Raw genomic sequence first — 16,630 nt, forward strand, 5'->3', positions numbered from 1 at the left:
CAAGGGCAGCCTCTCAGTGTGGACCAGACTCATGGCAAGTGTTCAACAGTCACACGTGGCCCGTGGCTACCACGGCAGACAGCGTGGGTGTCCCGGCTTGGGTTCTCTCCAGCTGGGCGGCCCTGAGAAAATGGTTTGTCTGTCCTGAGCCTCCATGTCTCCTTCTGTGTGATGCTGTTAACAATGGCCCATCTCATGGCCGCCGTATAGTGAGTGTCCCGCGAGCTGCTGGGTGCCTGGGGGCCAGATCAGCATTGCCGCGCTGGCACGCAGGGAGGGTGTGGGAGCCGGATCACACTGGTTTGCAACAGCCAAGTGTGAACCATTCAGGAATGTTGTAACCTGGTATTTAACCCTTGGTCTGTGCTTCTCATTGCTTGACTTCTCCTGGCCTCAGCTTCTTCCTCTCTAAAATGGGAGTGGCAATGTGGATCGCTGCCCGGCCACCTCTGGGTGCCGTGAGGGTGCGTTTGAAGACTCCAAAGGCCCAGCTACAAATAGGGCAACCTCAGGACCACGAGGTAGGGGTGGGGGCAGTGCTCCAGGTACACGCTGGGCCCTGGTGGGGGGTTCTCCGTTCTGAAGCTGACATTTCACTGTCTGGAGAATCTGATTGCCCACCACCTCCACTCCCATCCCCCCAAAGAGAAAGGAAGCCCAGAGAGCACCCAGCATGTTGCCTCATCCCTGTCACCTGACTTTCTGGAATCAACGAATGAAAAGCAAAAACAGTACATCCTGGTGACCCTAGAAATGTTTCTAGAAAATGCAGGCAGGAAAGAGATTCAGGGCTTGAAGTTTCCAGATCTCTGTCACCCTTCTTTGACTGGCATGGACAGCCTAAAGCATGTCACCTACCAGAACCAATCGTGAGTTGACGTGCCCAGCCCCGAGGGCACATCGCTGCTTGCCTGCCCTGCCCTGCCCCTGCCCTGCTTTCGGATGACCCTGTCCTTCTCCACCTTTGACACTCGTTGTCCCATCCAAAGATGTGGCCTGGATGGTTCCTGCCCGTAGGAACCCACGGCGTGTCTCCCACCAGAACCCCCACCTGCTGCCTCATTCCCCCGGGGACCTCAGCCCTAACCTTGGCCACTGACCAGGTGGGATGAGGAGACCCCCCTAGGAGCTGAAGATCTTTTCCCAAAAGAATGGCCTCAAAGTCTCCTAGGATCTTGAAATATGTCAACATTAATAGACTTTTAAAAAAATTGATTTGAGAGAGAGAATTAGAAGGAGAGAAAAAAAGGAAAAAAAGAAGATTTTTACATTCTTGCTACTAGGACACAGGCCAAGAACTCAGTGGGTGTTTTAACCAAATAGACTTAAGGTTTTTGGTCAAGGATGGACTTTCCACCTCCACTCAGGGTTGCCCTGACAACTCCTCCTTCTGGTATTGACATTTTTGTAGGAAGAAGGAACAACAGGTGAATGAAGAAAACAGTCATCAGAGGCGGAACCAGCTGTGGTCTGGCTTGCTTCATCTTGGGGTGGTGGCTGGGGTACCCAGGAGCAGCCCGGGAGAGGTGGAGGGCTCTGGGGCCGGTGCTGCAGAGGCCGGAGGACCGGAGGGAGAGTTGGGGTTTTCTGTACAGCGGTGGCCTTGAGCATGCGTGCTAGAGACATCAAAATTTGGGTGAGCCCTGGCTGGTGTGGCTCAGTGGATTGAGTGCCAGCCTGTGAACTGAGAGGTCACTGGTTCAATTCCTGGTCAGGGTGCATGCCTGGATCATGGGCCAGGTCCCTTTCCCTCTCTCTCAAGATAAATAAATAAAATCTTTAAAAGAAAAAGAGAAAGAAAGAAAGAAAGAAAGAAAGAAAGAAAGAAAGAAAGAAAGAAAGAAAGAAAGAAAGAAAGAAAGAAAGAAAGAAACTTGGGTGAAGCTGCCCTGACTTGTGTGGCTCAGTTAGTTGGGCCTTGTCCTGCAAAGCAAAAGTTGCTGGTTCGATTCCTGGTCAGGGTGCATGCCTGGGTTGCGGGTTCGGTCCCTGGTTGGGGCGTGTGCAAGAGGCAGCTGGTCGATGTATCTCTCACACATCGATGTTTCTCTCCCTCTCGTTCTCCCTCCTTTCCTTCCTCTCTAAAAATAAATAAATAAAATCTTACAAAAAAAAAAAAAGAAAGTAAAAGGAAATTTGGGTGAAGCCATTTGGTGTAAATTAAATCTCCGTGGTTGTATATCCTCCTTGACTCCCCTGCTCTTTTTGCATCTGTCAAGGATGCTTAGAAGGAAACCCCAGAACCTCAGGCTCAGGCAATGGTAGCCGCTCCCTCCTCCAGCAGGGCGCAGAGTCGCCACGCTGGGACGGAGACCCCTCTCTCCTCTTCCATCACCAGAAGGGTTGGGACCATCAGAGGAGGGGGTGAGGATGGGAGGGGGCTTCGACAGTTATTACACTCTCTTCTCTTTACAGATCGGGAGACAGAGGCTGAGACACTAAGTAACTCACCTAAAGTCGCAAAGCTAAGAAGTGTGCGGATTAAAACCCAGGACCGATCACGTCAAAGTATCTGCTTGGTAAGGGCCTCCCTCTGTGAGGCAGAGCAGTGGTTCTTGTGCTCAGATTCCCCTTCAGGGCTCGTTGCCCGGATTGCTGGGCCCCACCCTGGAGTTCCGGATTTGGTGGCTCTGGGGTGTGGCTCGAGAACTCTCATTTCTAACAAGCCTCCAGATGGCATTGACATTGCCAGTCTGCGGGCCACACTTTGAGAAGCGTTTACATAAAGCAAGCCATTTGGTCCTTGGGCGTCAAGTCTAGTCTTCGTAAAACAAGGACTAGAACTAGGTTTTTGGTCTTAAAATATGTTCTGAGGACCCTACATGTTGTAGAGGTGCCTTAACCATGGGGCAGGAATAAGACCGAGGGAGTTCAGTTCCCCCATCCTTATGTCATAAAAAGGGCTCCCCTCGGATCCCTTTATAAATTAGAGTTCCATGTGAGATTTTATTGGGAAAGAATTTTTTGCTATTGAGCATAAAGACAAGAATTATAAACTGCTGAACTAAAAGGTGTTAAAATACCGTTTGTTTCTGTTATCTGTTGGTGTGGCTTAAAACAACAACTATTTTAAAATGTGAACTTGTGGATTGGGAGTCTGGGCAGGGCTCATGGTTTCTCAGTGCTACTCGGCTGGTGTCCAAGCTGGTTTAGAGGGGCCCGGAAGTGCCCGCGTCACATGTCTGGCGCCTTGCTGGAGGTGGCTGGAAGGCACACTCAGCAGTGCCTGCTGACTGGAACGTCCATCCAAGCCCTCTCTGGCATGATGGCCTCATGACAGCTCTGTGCCTAGAACCAGTAAGTGTTTCAAGAGACAGAAAGTGGAAATCACTGGTCTCTCAAGGCCCAGGTCCGTAGACTGGTAGAGGGTCACTTTGTCATTTTCTATTTGTCACCATAGTTGACAGTGCTCCCCATCCCTGGATTCAAGGGAAGGGACATATGCCAACTTCTCAGTAAACAGAATGAGGATATGAGACTTTTGGGGGGGGTGAGTGTTATGTTGCATGTATGAGAAATGTAAATAATCTGAGGACAGAGGGTGGTTTGTAATGGGGCCCCGGACACCTGCTTTTGAAGTCCAGTCATCTTGCCGGAGGAAGCCCAGGCATCCCCATGGAAAGCCCCGAGGTAGAGAACCCTGGCCCCCCACCTCCACCCCAGCAGCCCAGCAGAGCTCCCAGCCCACAGCCAGCACTAACTTGCCTGCCATGTGAATGAGCCAGCTAGGAAGGTCTGCTCCTCCTGCCCCAGCTGAGCACCTTAGCTGACACCCTGTGGGGTGACATGACATCAAATAAGGGTGCTGAGATGGTTCCTGCTTTGTGTCCGTTTGGCTGTGCCCCTGTGCCCAGATATTTGGTCAAACAGTATTCTGGATGTTTCTGAGAAGGTGATTTGTGAGTGAGGTTAACATTTAAATCAGTAGACTTTGAGTAAAACAGTTTGCCCTCCAGGATGTGGGTGAGCCTCACCCAATCAGCTGAAGGCTTGAATAGAGCAAAGACTGACCTCCCTGAGTATGAGGACAAAAAAGTCTGTCAGGCTCCCTCACCCCAGATGCCCAGGCATGGGCTGCTTAGAGATAATAATTAGATTCGCATGCGCAGCGCACTCACAGTTATATAAGCATTGATGTCATATTTTGGCTAGTAGCTGGCTTTGTCTATGCATAGCACATAAGGGGTGGAATCCCCATGGGAGTGAGTTGCGGTGAGCTGCGGGAGCCCAGGTGGCGGTCAGCTGGTGCTTCAGCGCACACATGCGGCAGAGAGCAAGCACGAATGCTGTAATATGCTTTACCTGCAATAAAGGAATGACAGAAATTCCATCTTTACCTCTCATATTCTTCCAGTTGCCCGAGAAAAAAGAACTTGCATTGATTCCCCGACACTGAGCAATAGGGATTCTGTCAGCAGGTGGCCCTGGAGATCAAACTGCAAGTCTGAGCTCCTTGGAACTCTAGTTTTTGATGAATGTTAGTAAGTCCTCAGCTACTAAAAAATATGACTCCATGGTCAATTATGTTTGGAGAGGTGTTTGCTCAAACAATGATTATAAGGTCTCTGTGTTGCAGAACTTCTCGTGACTTAGCCATAAATCACTTTCTGTATAGCACACCTGGAGCCTTGGAGAGGCTGATTTGGGCTTATCACGAGCTTTCTGACAGTGAATCTTTATTCTGCTTTGAAAGTGGGTCATCTTGATGGTTTTTTCTTCCTCCAGAGTCTCATTTATGGGAGAAAAGGGGTCTCCTTCTTGGGTAAAGGGAAAGTGATGCATTGCTTTGCTCTCTTCCATCAGAAAGACACTGCTGGCTGGCAAGGAAGACTTCAGTCTGAGAGCTGGTGCTCCATCTCGGCCCATCCCAGCTTGCCCCTTCTACCAGGAAGTTTGGACCACTCTATTAGACATTCAAGAGCAGAACCAATGAATTATTAATGCCCTTTCTGCTGACAAAGGATGCTAATGAGATGCAAATGCACACATTATTATAGTTTCAATGCAATTCCTGAAAGGCTTCTCTTTGCTCAGGGTCATTGCCATGCCCATGGGAGGAAGGGGTGGCCCTGAAGCCAAGGAACTGAAGACTTCCTTGAGGACTATAAAGGCCAGAGGACTGCAATCTGCTCTTCTGGCTTCAGGCTACCCATCTTCCTAGATCCAGTTTTGGGAACTTGAAGAATGAACATCTGGAAGGCTGTTTTCCAACTACACAAGCAGGACCACACTCGGCTCACTGCCTCCAGGAAGCCTTTCCTGATTTATCCCTATCCACTGAGACTTCTCCTTTCTCTCCAGGCTGAGAGCGTCTTCTGTAGTCCCTGAATTTACCAACAGCATAGATCATGGGAGGGTTTAATATTCTCTCTCCCTCGTTAGAGCCTGTGCTGCTAAGAACATGTGTTCCGTGTCTTCTCTTCACCTCCAGGACTAAGAGGGTGCTTAGTACATGCACAATGTTCAGACATGGTTTGATTTGTGGAATTGAATTGTTCATATGTGGTTAGTTCAATTCAGAAGGAAATGTGGTTATTTTGATAGGGATTAGTCTTTGCCTTTGGATCTGCTAAGCAAATTTAATATGTAAAGAAGACTCAGGTTAAGCACTCTCAAAAAAAAAAAAAAAAAAAAAAAGAAACCTTTCCAAGCATTTTGGCAGCCTTCATTTGAGGAACAGTTGGGTAATTTCAAATGATTTAAATGTATTTATTCAAGTAAGTTCAATAGGACCAAAATTTGGCAAAATTCTCATTCTTGTTGGCTTTTACTGTATTGCCTTAGAAGTAGTTAACTTCATTTCTTTCCCCTTCCTCCCTCCCTTCCTTCCTCCCTTTTCATTAAAGTTACCTTATTAAAGCTTGCCATTCAGGCAGATGGGCCCTTGAATTCGAGGTCATGCATCTTGTCTTTATTTCCACATGGCTTTCATGTTGCAATGGACTCTGTCACACAGAGCTATCAGTTAGCTCTTTGCTGCTCACAGTGTGCTCCGTGGCTGGCAGCAACAGCATCTCCCGGGAGCCTCTTAGAAATGCAGAATCTCGCCGTGGCTGGTGTGGCTCAGCGGATTGAGCACCAGCCTGTGAACCAAAGCATCACTGGTTCAATTCTCAGTCAGGGCACATGCCTGGGTTGCGGGCTAGGTTCCCAGTTGGGGGTGCTTCAGGGGCAGCCACACATTTATGTTTTTCTCCCTTTCTTTCTCTCTCCCTTCCCCTCTCTCTAAAAATGAATAAATAAAATCTTTTTAAAAAAAGAAAAGAAAAGAAATGCAGAATCTCGGGCCCTCCCCAGACTTTCTGACTCCTGGGTAACTCATGCACGTGTATAGGTTTGAGAAGCAGAGATTTACCTAACCTTGACAATGTTGCTGTCCCATACCCTACAGGCAATGTGGGGGCAGAACCAGAGGAAAGGTCCTGAATACATACTTCTTTGCAATTCCTCAGCACTAAGTAGCTGCCACCTTCAGTGGGTTTGCACACTAAGTAGGTTTCCTTGCCCCCCCCCACCTCTCGGAACTGGCAGCCCACATCTAATACTAAGAAGTGCATTTATGTTGTGCCGGGCAGTGTGCCAAGTGCTTTATCCTTACAAGGAACCACTTAATCCGTACAAGGAGTCTGTGAGTTAGGTACCTGTCCCCTTTACAGATGAGGACCCTGAGAATTAGGGAGGTGAAATAGCTTGCTTGCTGCTGCCCAGCTTGGCACAGTACGTGGCCTATAACATGGTTTCTATGAGGGCTGCTATCTTCCTTCTCTTTTGGGGGACAGTCCGATCGACTCATAAATGGCATTCTGGTGGTGGTCATCTTCTGTTTTCAACCCTTGTGGACTCTAGAATGGCATTTCCCTACCCTGGGTCTAGGACCAGGGATAATATGTCATCATTCCTGGCCCACCCTCTTTCTCTTCTACGTCCTTAGTTCTACTTCTCTATCTCTTCCTCCCTCTCCCCCCTCCTTTCCTGCTGGGCTCCAGATAGAGAATTTAGGTGAAGACCTGGTAACAGTGGTGGTGATGGTAATTTTGTTGTTGTTATTGTAAGCTTCGCCAGCTAGAATTTCCAGCTCCTTCTGCCCCTTTTTTCTTCTCGTCCTCTACCTGGGTGCGGAGGAGGCCAGTCACCGTCCGAGTGGGAGGTTCTGCTATGAAAGGCAGACAATATTAGGAAGAGAGAGGCTGGCTTGTTTTATAGATTTCGAACTTTTGTTGGGGTAGGCGGAGGGACCTGAAGGGAGATAAAACCTACAGGGACTGTGGAGGGAGGGGAGAGAGAAGATGAGAAAGAAGGGGCTGAGGGGGCTCCCCAGACACAGTTTGGGGTGTGTTTGTCATCAGCCGCTGGGAAGCCACTGTCAGGTGAAGGATGTGCTGACAAATCCTAGCCAATGCAGGATATTGAGGGGCAGTGACATTATTGTTATTATTTCTATGAATCCACGTGCTTGGCACTTGTTCAATTCTTTCCATACGTGGACCCAACACCTCACAAGTAGGGCAGAGTAGGAAACTGAGGCCAATGCTTTCTGTCTGCCGTATAATTTGGGCTGGAAAACACTAAGCTAGATCTCTGGGAGTGATACACGATTTTCTGTCCCCTGTATGTAAAACTGTAGGGCTCATCAAGGGTCAGAGGAGCATAATTATTGACTTAATTAATTTATTGTCTACTTGGGAGAGAAGACACTTGCACATAAATTCAAGAGCTAATTAACTCTACAAGAATACTAGAGAGTCAAAAGGCTGTATGTTGAAATGTCAGGTTAATGGCAGAGATATAGGAACTATAGGATCTTATCAACATTTATGTATTAAAATTACATATCTTACCCAAAGATGGGCAAGATACATTTCATACATCTGCAAGTATATGTTACCTAGAGCCCACTCCTACTACACTAACCATGAATTCTATCTTCAGGTCAAATGTAACTTAAGGCTGTTTAATACCTTCAGTATTTCTTCAAATAGGATTATCATTTATCTTTTTTAGAAGCAATCACAAGGCCTAAGAAGATTTGCAACAATGAAGAGGATTTTTTTTCCCTCCCTGTAATGAACAGATTAAAAGCGTAATCCCAAAGTCTGTCTCTGTGTCTGAGCAGAATTGTGGTGTGAGTCACTCCAAGTGGGTTTTTTCCATGTACACTCAAGAATTGTAAGTCATTTGGGGGGGAACGCCCCCCCCCCCAAATTTTAAAGTCAATAAAAATGGTCACTTTCAGCAAAGTTTGTACCCTGGAAAGGGTGCCCCAAATGGGTACTTTTTAATATCAGGCTCCTAGGAAAATCCTGACTTTACTCTAGGCCACTCGAGGCCAAGATTGCTTTGTGGCAACTTTCAGAAGGGCATCTGCTCCCATTTTCTTTGTTACTGACCCCTTGGGCACGTGCAAAGATCATCAGGAGCCTCTTGGCCTATGGCTTAACTTTCAGGTCAGCAAGAACCGTTAAAGAAAAATTACCCATGACATTTGTTAAAGTGGTCACTTTCCCTCTTCTGTCTCAAATCTCTCTCTGCCTCTCTTTTTATAAGGACACTTGAGATTGCATTTAGGGCCCACCAGGATAATCTCCTTAAGATTCTTCACTTAATCAAATCTGGAAAGCCTGATTTGCCATATAAAATGACATTCACAGCTTCCAGAGATTTGAACCTAGATATCTTGGGGCCATTACTTGGCTTACCACATAAACTAATAGCAAAAGGAACACAGAAACCTGTCATAAAGAGAAAGAAAGGCCCACAGAAGCCCACTGTCCCTAGAGATCATCACAGGAAATAGATTGGGACATATTTTTTGAGATTTCTTTCCATGCATAAACTAACACAGATATTTCTTTTATTTCCTCTCCTTTTAAAAATCAAAAATGAGATAACTTCCTACATAGCCTAGCAATTTGTCTCTTTCATTTAATAATGTATCTTTGCAGTAAGCCCTTCAAGAGCGAAAGGGATTTACATTCGCGCTGCTGTCCTCTTTGATGTAAAAATAGCGACTTTCCAGTAAAGCAAGTGACTTTAAAAAAAAGTCCATTTGAAATAACCTCCTAGGAATGTGTTGTCATTCACAAGAGGAAAGCGATTTTGAACTGCAATAAAGGTAGAGGCTACGCAGAATTTAGTATTTGGGGAGATTAGAGAAAGGGCCCTCTAGCTATACATGGATGCGGTGTGATATACCTGAAGGTTACATCACTTGGAGTGTGGTCTGTTAATGTGAGAGTCAGTGCTTCCACAGTGTCAGTTTAAATTAAGCACCCACGTGACCTTAGACAAGCCGTGTCTAATCTCTGGGCTTCAGTGTCTTCACCTTTGAAGTGAGAGTATTGGATTGGAAGTTCTCTAAGCTCCTAACGATCTTGCATTCTGCAGTTTTGGAAGGGCACTATTCTAATAGGCTAGAGACCCTGTTTGGAATACCAAAGCTTTTACTAACTTGCTATGACCTTGCGCTAGACAGCCAGTTCCACAGGGCCTCAGTTTATTCATCTGTAAAGTGAACAGGCTGGAGGAGAATGCTCTCAAGATCCTTTCTAATTCTTACATTTTAAGACAGTGAGTCTCAAACTTCAATGTGCCGAAGAATTCACTCCCCGCTCCCTGGGGGAGGCAGATTTTGTTAAAATGCAGAGTCTGATTCAGCAGGTCTGGGGTGGCACCTGAGAGTCTATACATTTCTAGCAAGTTCCCAGCTGAGACTGATGCTGGCCTGGAGACTGCACTTTGAATAACAAAAGCATTTGGATTTTGAAATGTCAGGAAACTGTTACAGACTTGGGAATTGGTGAAAGATTACCATGTGTCTGGTGGTGTGCTTGTCTGGGATTGCCTGGTGCTATAGGGGTTTGCACCTTTGCTTGTTTTTCATTCAGCTCTGTAAGAGTAGATGTGGGATATGAAATGAATAGTAATGGGATAAATTTTGTTTAATAGAGGTATAACTAATTTCAGACCTGTAGAAAAAGATGGCTTCCAAACATTACTTTTGCTTTAGCAAATTCATTTCAGTATTCCTGGCTGTCCACATGTACGTGTTCTTCAAAATCTGTTAATTAGGTTTTACCTTATAGAAAATTATACATTAACACCACTGGTCCTTTGTAATTCATTCACTGATTCACTGATTTATTCATAGCAAGAAACACTTGCCAGAGTGGGAGAGGTTTCAGGGAGGGAAACAAACTCCTCTAGGAAAGGGGGTGCATAGGTATCATGCTTTCCTGACTCCCAGCCCACGTATCAGGTGAGGAAGTACACTTTACCACCAATCCAGGCCAGGTAATTCCCCACCCCGGGCTAGAAGATCAGGGAATATGGTGGAAGAAAATGCTTTAACCATCATGTGGCCCACCCAGTAAGTATCAAGAGATTGAGAAACAGGACAAGCCCAGTAGGGGACTGTAGCTGGGAATTGAACCTGACCTCAGGACTCCTCCAGCGCTCCTTATACTGGGGCCACAAAACTGAGGGCTCTCGCACGTCTGCTGCAATTGTCAATAATTCAACACCCCCAGGTGTCCAAAGTTTTGGCGAGGCGAGCGTTACGGTAGAACTGGGCCAAAGGGCCGGGCTTGGGGCGGTGGGGCGGTCCCTGGGGCCTGGGGCGGAGCCTGGGCAGGCAGCTCAGACAACCCCGCCCCATTGGGGGTGGGAATAGGCAGACTAGGCCGAGCTCCGCCCCTACTGTCTGTGTTAGTGGCGGCCGCTATCAATAAAGTTGTTGTTGTGCCAACATGGCGGCGCCCATGGAGACTATCCGGGCTGTGTTCGCCTAAGGTGGGAACAGAGGCGTTTAAGGAGCCGCAGGCCAGAGCCTGTGAGCAGGTAAAACCCTGACCGTGGCTCAGGGGGACGAGAGAAGGGGCCCGATCTCCTCTCCCCGGATCGGGAGGGTCCGACTTACTGGGAGCAGGAAGGGAAGGCGCGGACCGTGTTAGGTGGTCTCGCAGCCGTGCATTTTCCAAACTGGAAAAGCCTCCGACATCCGAGTGTTCAGACTCTGAGCCATAGACCCTGTTGATAGCTCTGGATCCTTTCCCTGAGAAACGCACGTGTGCACATAGGTTTGTACTCAGGTTCCTTCCCCACCGCTCCCCTACCCCAGTTGGTCCCTGGATCTTTGCTTCCTCGGTCGGGGGTTTGTTCTCAGTTAAAAACCATTCCAGTGCATCTCTGGCCCGCAGGTCATTGCCGCAGCATGTTAGGGCTCTAAGGTCCTCAGAAATCATTTGGGTTTACCCCTCATCTTAAGGAGAAGCAGAGGTTCCAGACAGGGAATAATTTCCCTGAGGTCTAGTACTGTAGTTAAAAAAGCTCAGATATGTATTATTATTATTATTATTATTATTTGTTCTGCAAACTTGATTCCTTTAAGATTCATTTTTACAGATACAGGGAATTAGTACTGTAGTTGCAAAAGCTCAGATCTGTATTATTATTATTATTATTATTATTATTATTATTATTATTTGGTCTGCAAACTTGGTTCCTTTAAGATTCATTTTCCCAGGTACATTCTCACACACTTTCTTTTGGGCGCATCCGAGTTCCTTCAAGCGCTTCTCCTATGTGCTCTTTTTCTTGCCTCTACTCTTGTCGTGTAAATGATTGTCCATAAGTGATTGTCAATTTGAGTCCAGTTCTCATGCCCCTCCGTTCCATGGTAACATGCCGCTACCCACAGTTCTCCTGAAACTTAACCTTAAGCCCCAGGTGAAGTGGGTTTGAGGTCAGGGCTGACTCTAAAAGGGGAGTGGAGTAGTGAGGATTGACGCTTTGGAAGGATCACGGAATACAGTGGAAGAAGAGACAAGATCCCAAACATCTAGGCAAGGGACTAGGTAAGACAGAGATGAGGAAGAAAGATATCAAGTTGATCATAAATTCAACACACAGGCTGCACCTTTTACGGTTATCCTGTGGGCGTAGTCCTCTGGTAAAAGGGCTGCTCCTGGTCGGGAGGAGGCAGCGCCCATCAGGGCTTTGGTGGTGGAGTGGCAGAGAGCAGGGCCTGCGAAGTAAAGGAGGGGAACCGGGCTGAGTGCCAGGAAGTTCTATAATAAATCCTGGCCCTGAGTACACTATATGCTGAGTCTTGGGGACCCTCTAATACACAGAGTGTGAACTTTTCTTAGAGTCCTGACACATTTTTCCATATTGCTCCCCAGAGAGATAGAATTAATTTACATTCCCGCCAGTACTGTATAAAAACGCACATTTCTTTTGATTTAACAGGCTTTTGTCAATCTCATAAGCAAATATTTCATTGTAGTTTTAATTTGTAGTTTTTGATTAGTTGTAAAGTCGATCTTTTTCAGATATTTATTAACCATTTGTATTTCCTCTTCCTTTTTTTCCCCTTTGCACATTTTAAAAATTACCGTATTTGTCGCTCCATAAGATGCACTTTTTTCCCCTCAAAAGTAGGGGGAAATGTCTGTGCGTCTTACGGAGCAAATATTGTGTCACAGACCGTGGTGTGTATTACCTGACCTGTCAGTGAAGGATGAAACCGTTGTACGGTCGTTCAAAAAATGTGGCATTGGCAATGCCTTAGATGGAACTGATGATGGTATCACACATGAAGATAGCAAAGAAAGTGATATCAGTGATTGTGAGCAACTGAGCTTCTAAATTCTGACACTAGCGATGATGAGTTCTTGGGGTTCCCAGAAAACTAGAAGAGTACTTGAATCTTAAAGTCTCCTCATTTGTTAATGACAGTGATGATGGTTCTTAATACCACTGTTGACTGCTGTTCACTTTACATGGTTGAAATATTATTCTGTTATATTTTATTAAATATTTTAATACATCATTTGGTTCAGAATATTTCTTTTCTTGTTTTTCTCCTCTAAACCTAGGTGCGTCTTATGGTCAGGTGCATCTTATAGTGTGAAAACTACGGTAGGTTTTTGATGTTCCTTTTCTTAAATGTAGGATAAGCTTTTTTGTGGCAGCTTTTGCAGTTTTCTCTCAGCTTATTGTTTGCGTTCTCATTTTGTTCATGGTGTTTTTGATATACAGGTGTTTTAGATTTTGAGAGAGATTATTAATATTTTCCTTTCTAATTTCTTCCATGGCTTTTATTCTCAGGACAGAGCATCCTGTACCCTGTAAAGAATTATTAACTACTCATCTACAGGGAGGGGCAAAAGTAGGTTTACAGTTGTGAGTACATGAATTATTCTTGAATTATTTATTAGTTATTATATTATTTTCCATATGAACAACTGAAAACCTACTTTTGCCTCATCCTGTATATTTTTGTCTTGTTTTATGGTATTAAAAGATTCTTTAATATATATGGAATTTACTATGGTTTATGGTTTGAGGTGGAGGGGGTTCTAATTTAAATTTTCCCACCATTCATTGAATAATATATCACATTGTAATCTACTTGTTCTTCATTCTTTATGAACTTCTAAGTTCTTTTAAATACCCAGATCTGTTTCAGGATTCTCTGGCCTATTGGTTTGTATAAAGGAAAGGTTATTAATGAGCTAGGTATTATGTAAACATTTTTAGAAAGCTTGTTCTTGTTGTTTAGACAGGGAATGTTGTTATGGCTGGTTTGTATTTTGCTTGATAGTATAAGTAAGTTGTAGAGGCAGGATTAGAATTTTAAAGAAAGCATGACCTTCATATTGCTCCTTTCGGTCCCGTCTGCATTGTTTGGTATTTTGTTTGTCACAATGGCTAACCAGCATTAAACCCAAAAGCTTGTGAGACCACAGTTAAGGTCAATTTGGGTTTTCATGATTCGTTGCTTCCCATTGTTTCTATTCAAGAGAAGAGTCCAGTGTGTTCTCAGGGAATGCGGTCATCCTTCCATGTGCCCTCTGCTAAACAGGCATTCTTCGGGTTGTAAAGACATGGAAAGGCTGACTTAGCAGGAGAACTGTAAAATCCATGAATCTTGGAGATAGTTCTAATTATGGAGAAACCCAACCCCTAAAAATAAATGCAGTTGCCTTAGTTGTACAAAGTGTCTATCCATTAGTTGGCCACGTGGAATTGCTGATATTCAGCTGATATAATACAGTTCACCAGTACAGTGATCCCTTGCTTATTGCGAGTATTACGTTCTAGACACCCCCCCGCGGTAGGTGAAGATCCGCGAAGTAGGAACCTTACATTTATTTTGGTATTTACTGTACAGTACCGCAAAATCCCGCGATATAGCGAAAAATCCGCGATAAATAATTAAATATAATATTTAAAAAAATTCCGCGATAAGTGAACCGAGATATAGAGAGGGACTGCTGGATATCTCTAGTCGCATCTACTCACTTTAACATAGCCAAGCCCAGTGGATAGGGAGTTGTTTGTTTGTTTGTTTGTTTGAGTCTGTTTCTGATTGCATCCCCGAAGGGGCGAGAGGTGTTAAATACAGTGAGAACTGGTATGTTAAGAACTTCGGCAGAGCAAGTTGTAAAGTGCCAGCGCTGTGATGCCAAGTTATGTGAGTGTGAAACTCACGTGTATAAGCCTGTAATGAACCTTGTTGGCAACATCCGTGACCCAGTACCTTTGTGAAATGGGGCAGATCCTTGTAGCTATGGAAAACATTTTGAGAGACTCAAAGAACATCAGCTTAGAGTGTCACGTTCTTTCTTCCTTTATTTCCTTCTTGGTTTTGAAAGATCTGTTATGAAAACACTGTAGCCAAAGATACAGAACCTCCATAGGAACCGATGGAGACCACTGCCTGGGCCAGCTCCTACCACGGCCTCGGATTGCGTGGGAGGCAGCGGGGCCCGTCCCTCCCCTCTCTACGCCAGCCTGAATGCTGTTATGCAAGAAGGCAGAAAGTTCAGGCTATTTATTTATAAATCTTAATTATTTGATGAACTGTCACCTCAGCCCTTTGAACGGTGATAAAACATGAAACATTGCACATAAGCTCATTTCTGGAATTCAGCTTTGGAGGAAACCGATGAAACATTTAAGTTGAATTTTGAATCACAGATGGATGTCCTGATGGGCCGCAACCTATGGGCTGGATTCCAAAACACCGTAACACTCACCACTGTTACATATATTGTATATTTATTTGTTTTGTTTCTCATCCCCTTTTCTCTGTCAGTATATAAGCACCGTCGCAGAAGGGACTTCGTTTTTGTTCACTGCTGTGGTCCCCAGTGCCTAGAACTGTGTGCACCCCATGGCACTCAATATATGAGGTCTGTCCAGAAGGTATCCAGCAATGTAATATGAAACATAGAGACATTTATTGAAGAAGATACAAGACACAAGAAACACTGTACACAGGACAATGACGCCTCAGTCCCCTTCAAAGTAGGCACCTTTGGGATCTCACACAGGTCTTCCGATTGCCATCAGCTGCCCCGTCGTATTTTCCTGAATCTCATCTACAGTCTGAAATCTCTTTCGAAGTGATTTTAGTTTTGGGAAAAGCCAGAAGTCCCAGGGCACCAAATCTGGGCTGTAGGAGGGCTGAGTCACCTGGGTGATGTGATGTCTCACCAAAAAAACTGCAGGAGACGTGATGCTTATATCAATTGCTCAGAGTCTCTGGTCCTCCGGCAGGCCTGTGTTCAGATCCCTGATATTTGAGCCGAAGGCCAAGCTAAGGTTTACTTGGAGCTCTTCTGAATCCTGGATGATAGGAAGTGAAGCTTGCTGGACAGACCTGGGGCTGGCTTAAGAAAAAGGTAGGGAGGGGTCTCTGCTGCCCCCCATGCAAGCCGAGGCCGTGGTAGGAGCTGGCCCAGGCAGTGGTCTCCATCGGTTGCGGTTGGGCTTTTGTATCTTTGGTGCTCAGGAGCACCAACTGCCTTTATATTTTCCATTGAAAAGTTTGTGCGTAGCTCAGTCGAACTTGTAAAGCATTCTTTTCAGGGAGAACCGTCATCAGAGTGAGAGGAAAGCGGGTGCATGGGCAGGGGACACTGGCTGTGCCGAGTGGAAGGACAGGCGCGGGAGGGGGTTCCGGGCGGCTCACCAGTGCGTTTCCACCCTCTTCCAGGGCCTCCTGCCTCCTGAAGATGGCTTCCGCTTGGCAGAGACTGGGCTTCTGTGCCTCTCTCCTGAAAAGGCAGCTAAATGGTGGGCCTGATGTCGTCAGCTGGGGACGGAGAGTGATTGCAGGATGTACCCGAGGAATCTACAGTGTCACGGGCCAGTGGACGAAAGAGTATACGCTGCAGACCCGAAAGGATGTTGAGAAATGGTGGCATCTGCAAATAAAAGAACAGGCCTCCAAAATTCCCAAAGCCGATGTGAGTACCTGAGATGCTGAGAGCGTAGAGGAGAGGGGTGAAGGGCTTGGACTCTGGGGTCAGACTGCCGGTATAAATAAGTTATTGAATATGTGACCCTGAACCAAATGAGTGAATCTCTCTGTGCTTTGGTTTCTTACCTAAAATGGACAGCGATAACCACAGTGCCCGCTCGCTGCTCCCTGGGACGCTTGTGAGGGGTGAAGGTAATGAGACAAGGAGAGCACTTGGAGGGGTTTCCCTGTGGTGCATGTGATTCCGGGGCAGCATCCCTGAAGACTTATAGCAGGTATCAGGTTCTCCCTGGTCCACTGCACCGTGGGGCAGCACACAGGGATCTGGTAGGGTCAGGTTGGAGACTCCAGAAGAGATAC

General features: G+C 45.9%; 1 protein-coding gene across 4 annotated transcripts in view; it reads left to right on the top strand.

Moving 5' to 3' along the window:
* The first annotated feature begins 10,743 nt into the window (after positions 1 to 10,743).
* LARS2 (leucyl-tRNA synthetase 2, mitochondrial) overlaps positions 10,744 to 16,630 on the top strand; it is a 108,883-nt gene continuing 102,996 nt past the window's right edge. For 3 of the 4 annotated variants that reach the window (XM_090284622.1, XM_090284625.1, XM_090284626.1), the window contains exons 1-2: positions 12,870 to 12,918; positions 16,004 to 16,256. In XM_090284622.1, the coding sequence (XP_090140748.1) occupies positions 16,023 to 16,256 (234 nt within the window). In that variant the 5' untranslated portion in view covers positions 12,870 to 12,918; positions 16,004 to 16,022. Of the gene's footprint in view, positions 10,837 to 12,869; positions 12,919 to 16,003; positions 16,257 to 16,630 lie in introns of those variants that run through there. The other variant, XM_090284623.1, reaches the window with a different exon arrangement.

This window comes from Furipterus horrens, unplaced genomic scaffold (genome assembly GCF_987537825.1).
Source record: "Furipterus horrens unplaced genomic scaffold, mFurHor1.1.pri manual_scaffold_7, whole genome shotgun sequence".
Lineage (NCBI taxonomy): Eukaryota > Metazoa > Chordata > Mammalia > Chiroptera > Furipteridae > Furipterus > Furipterus horrens.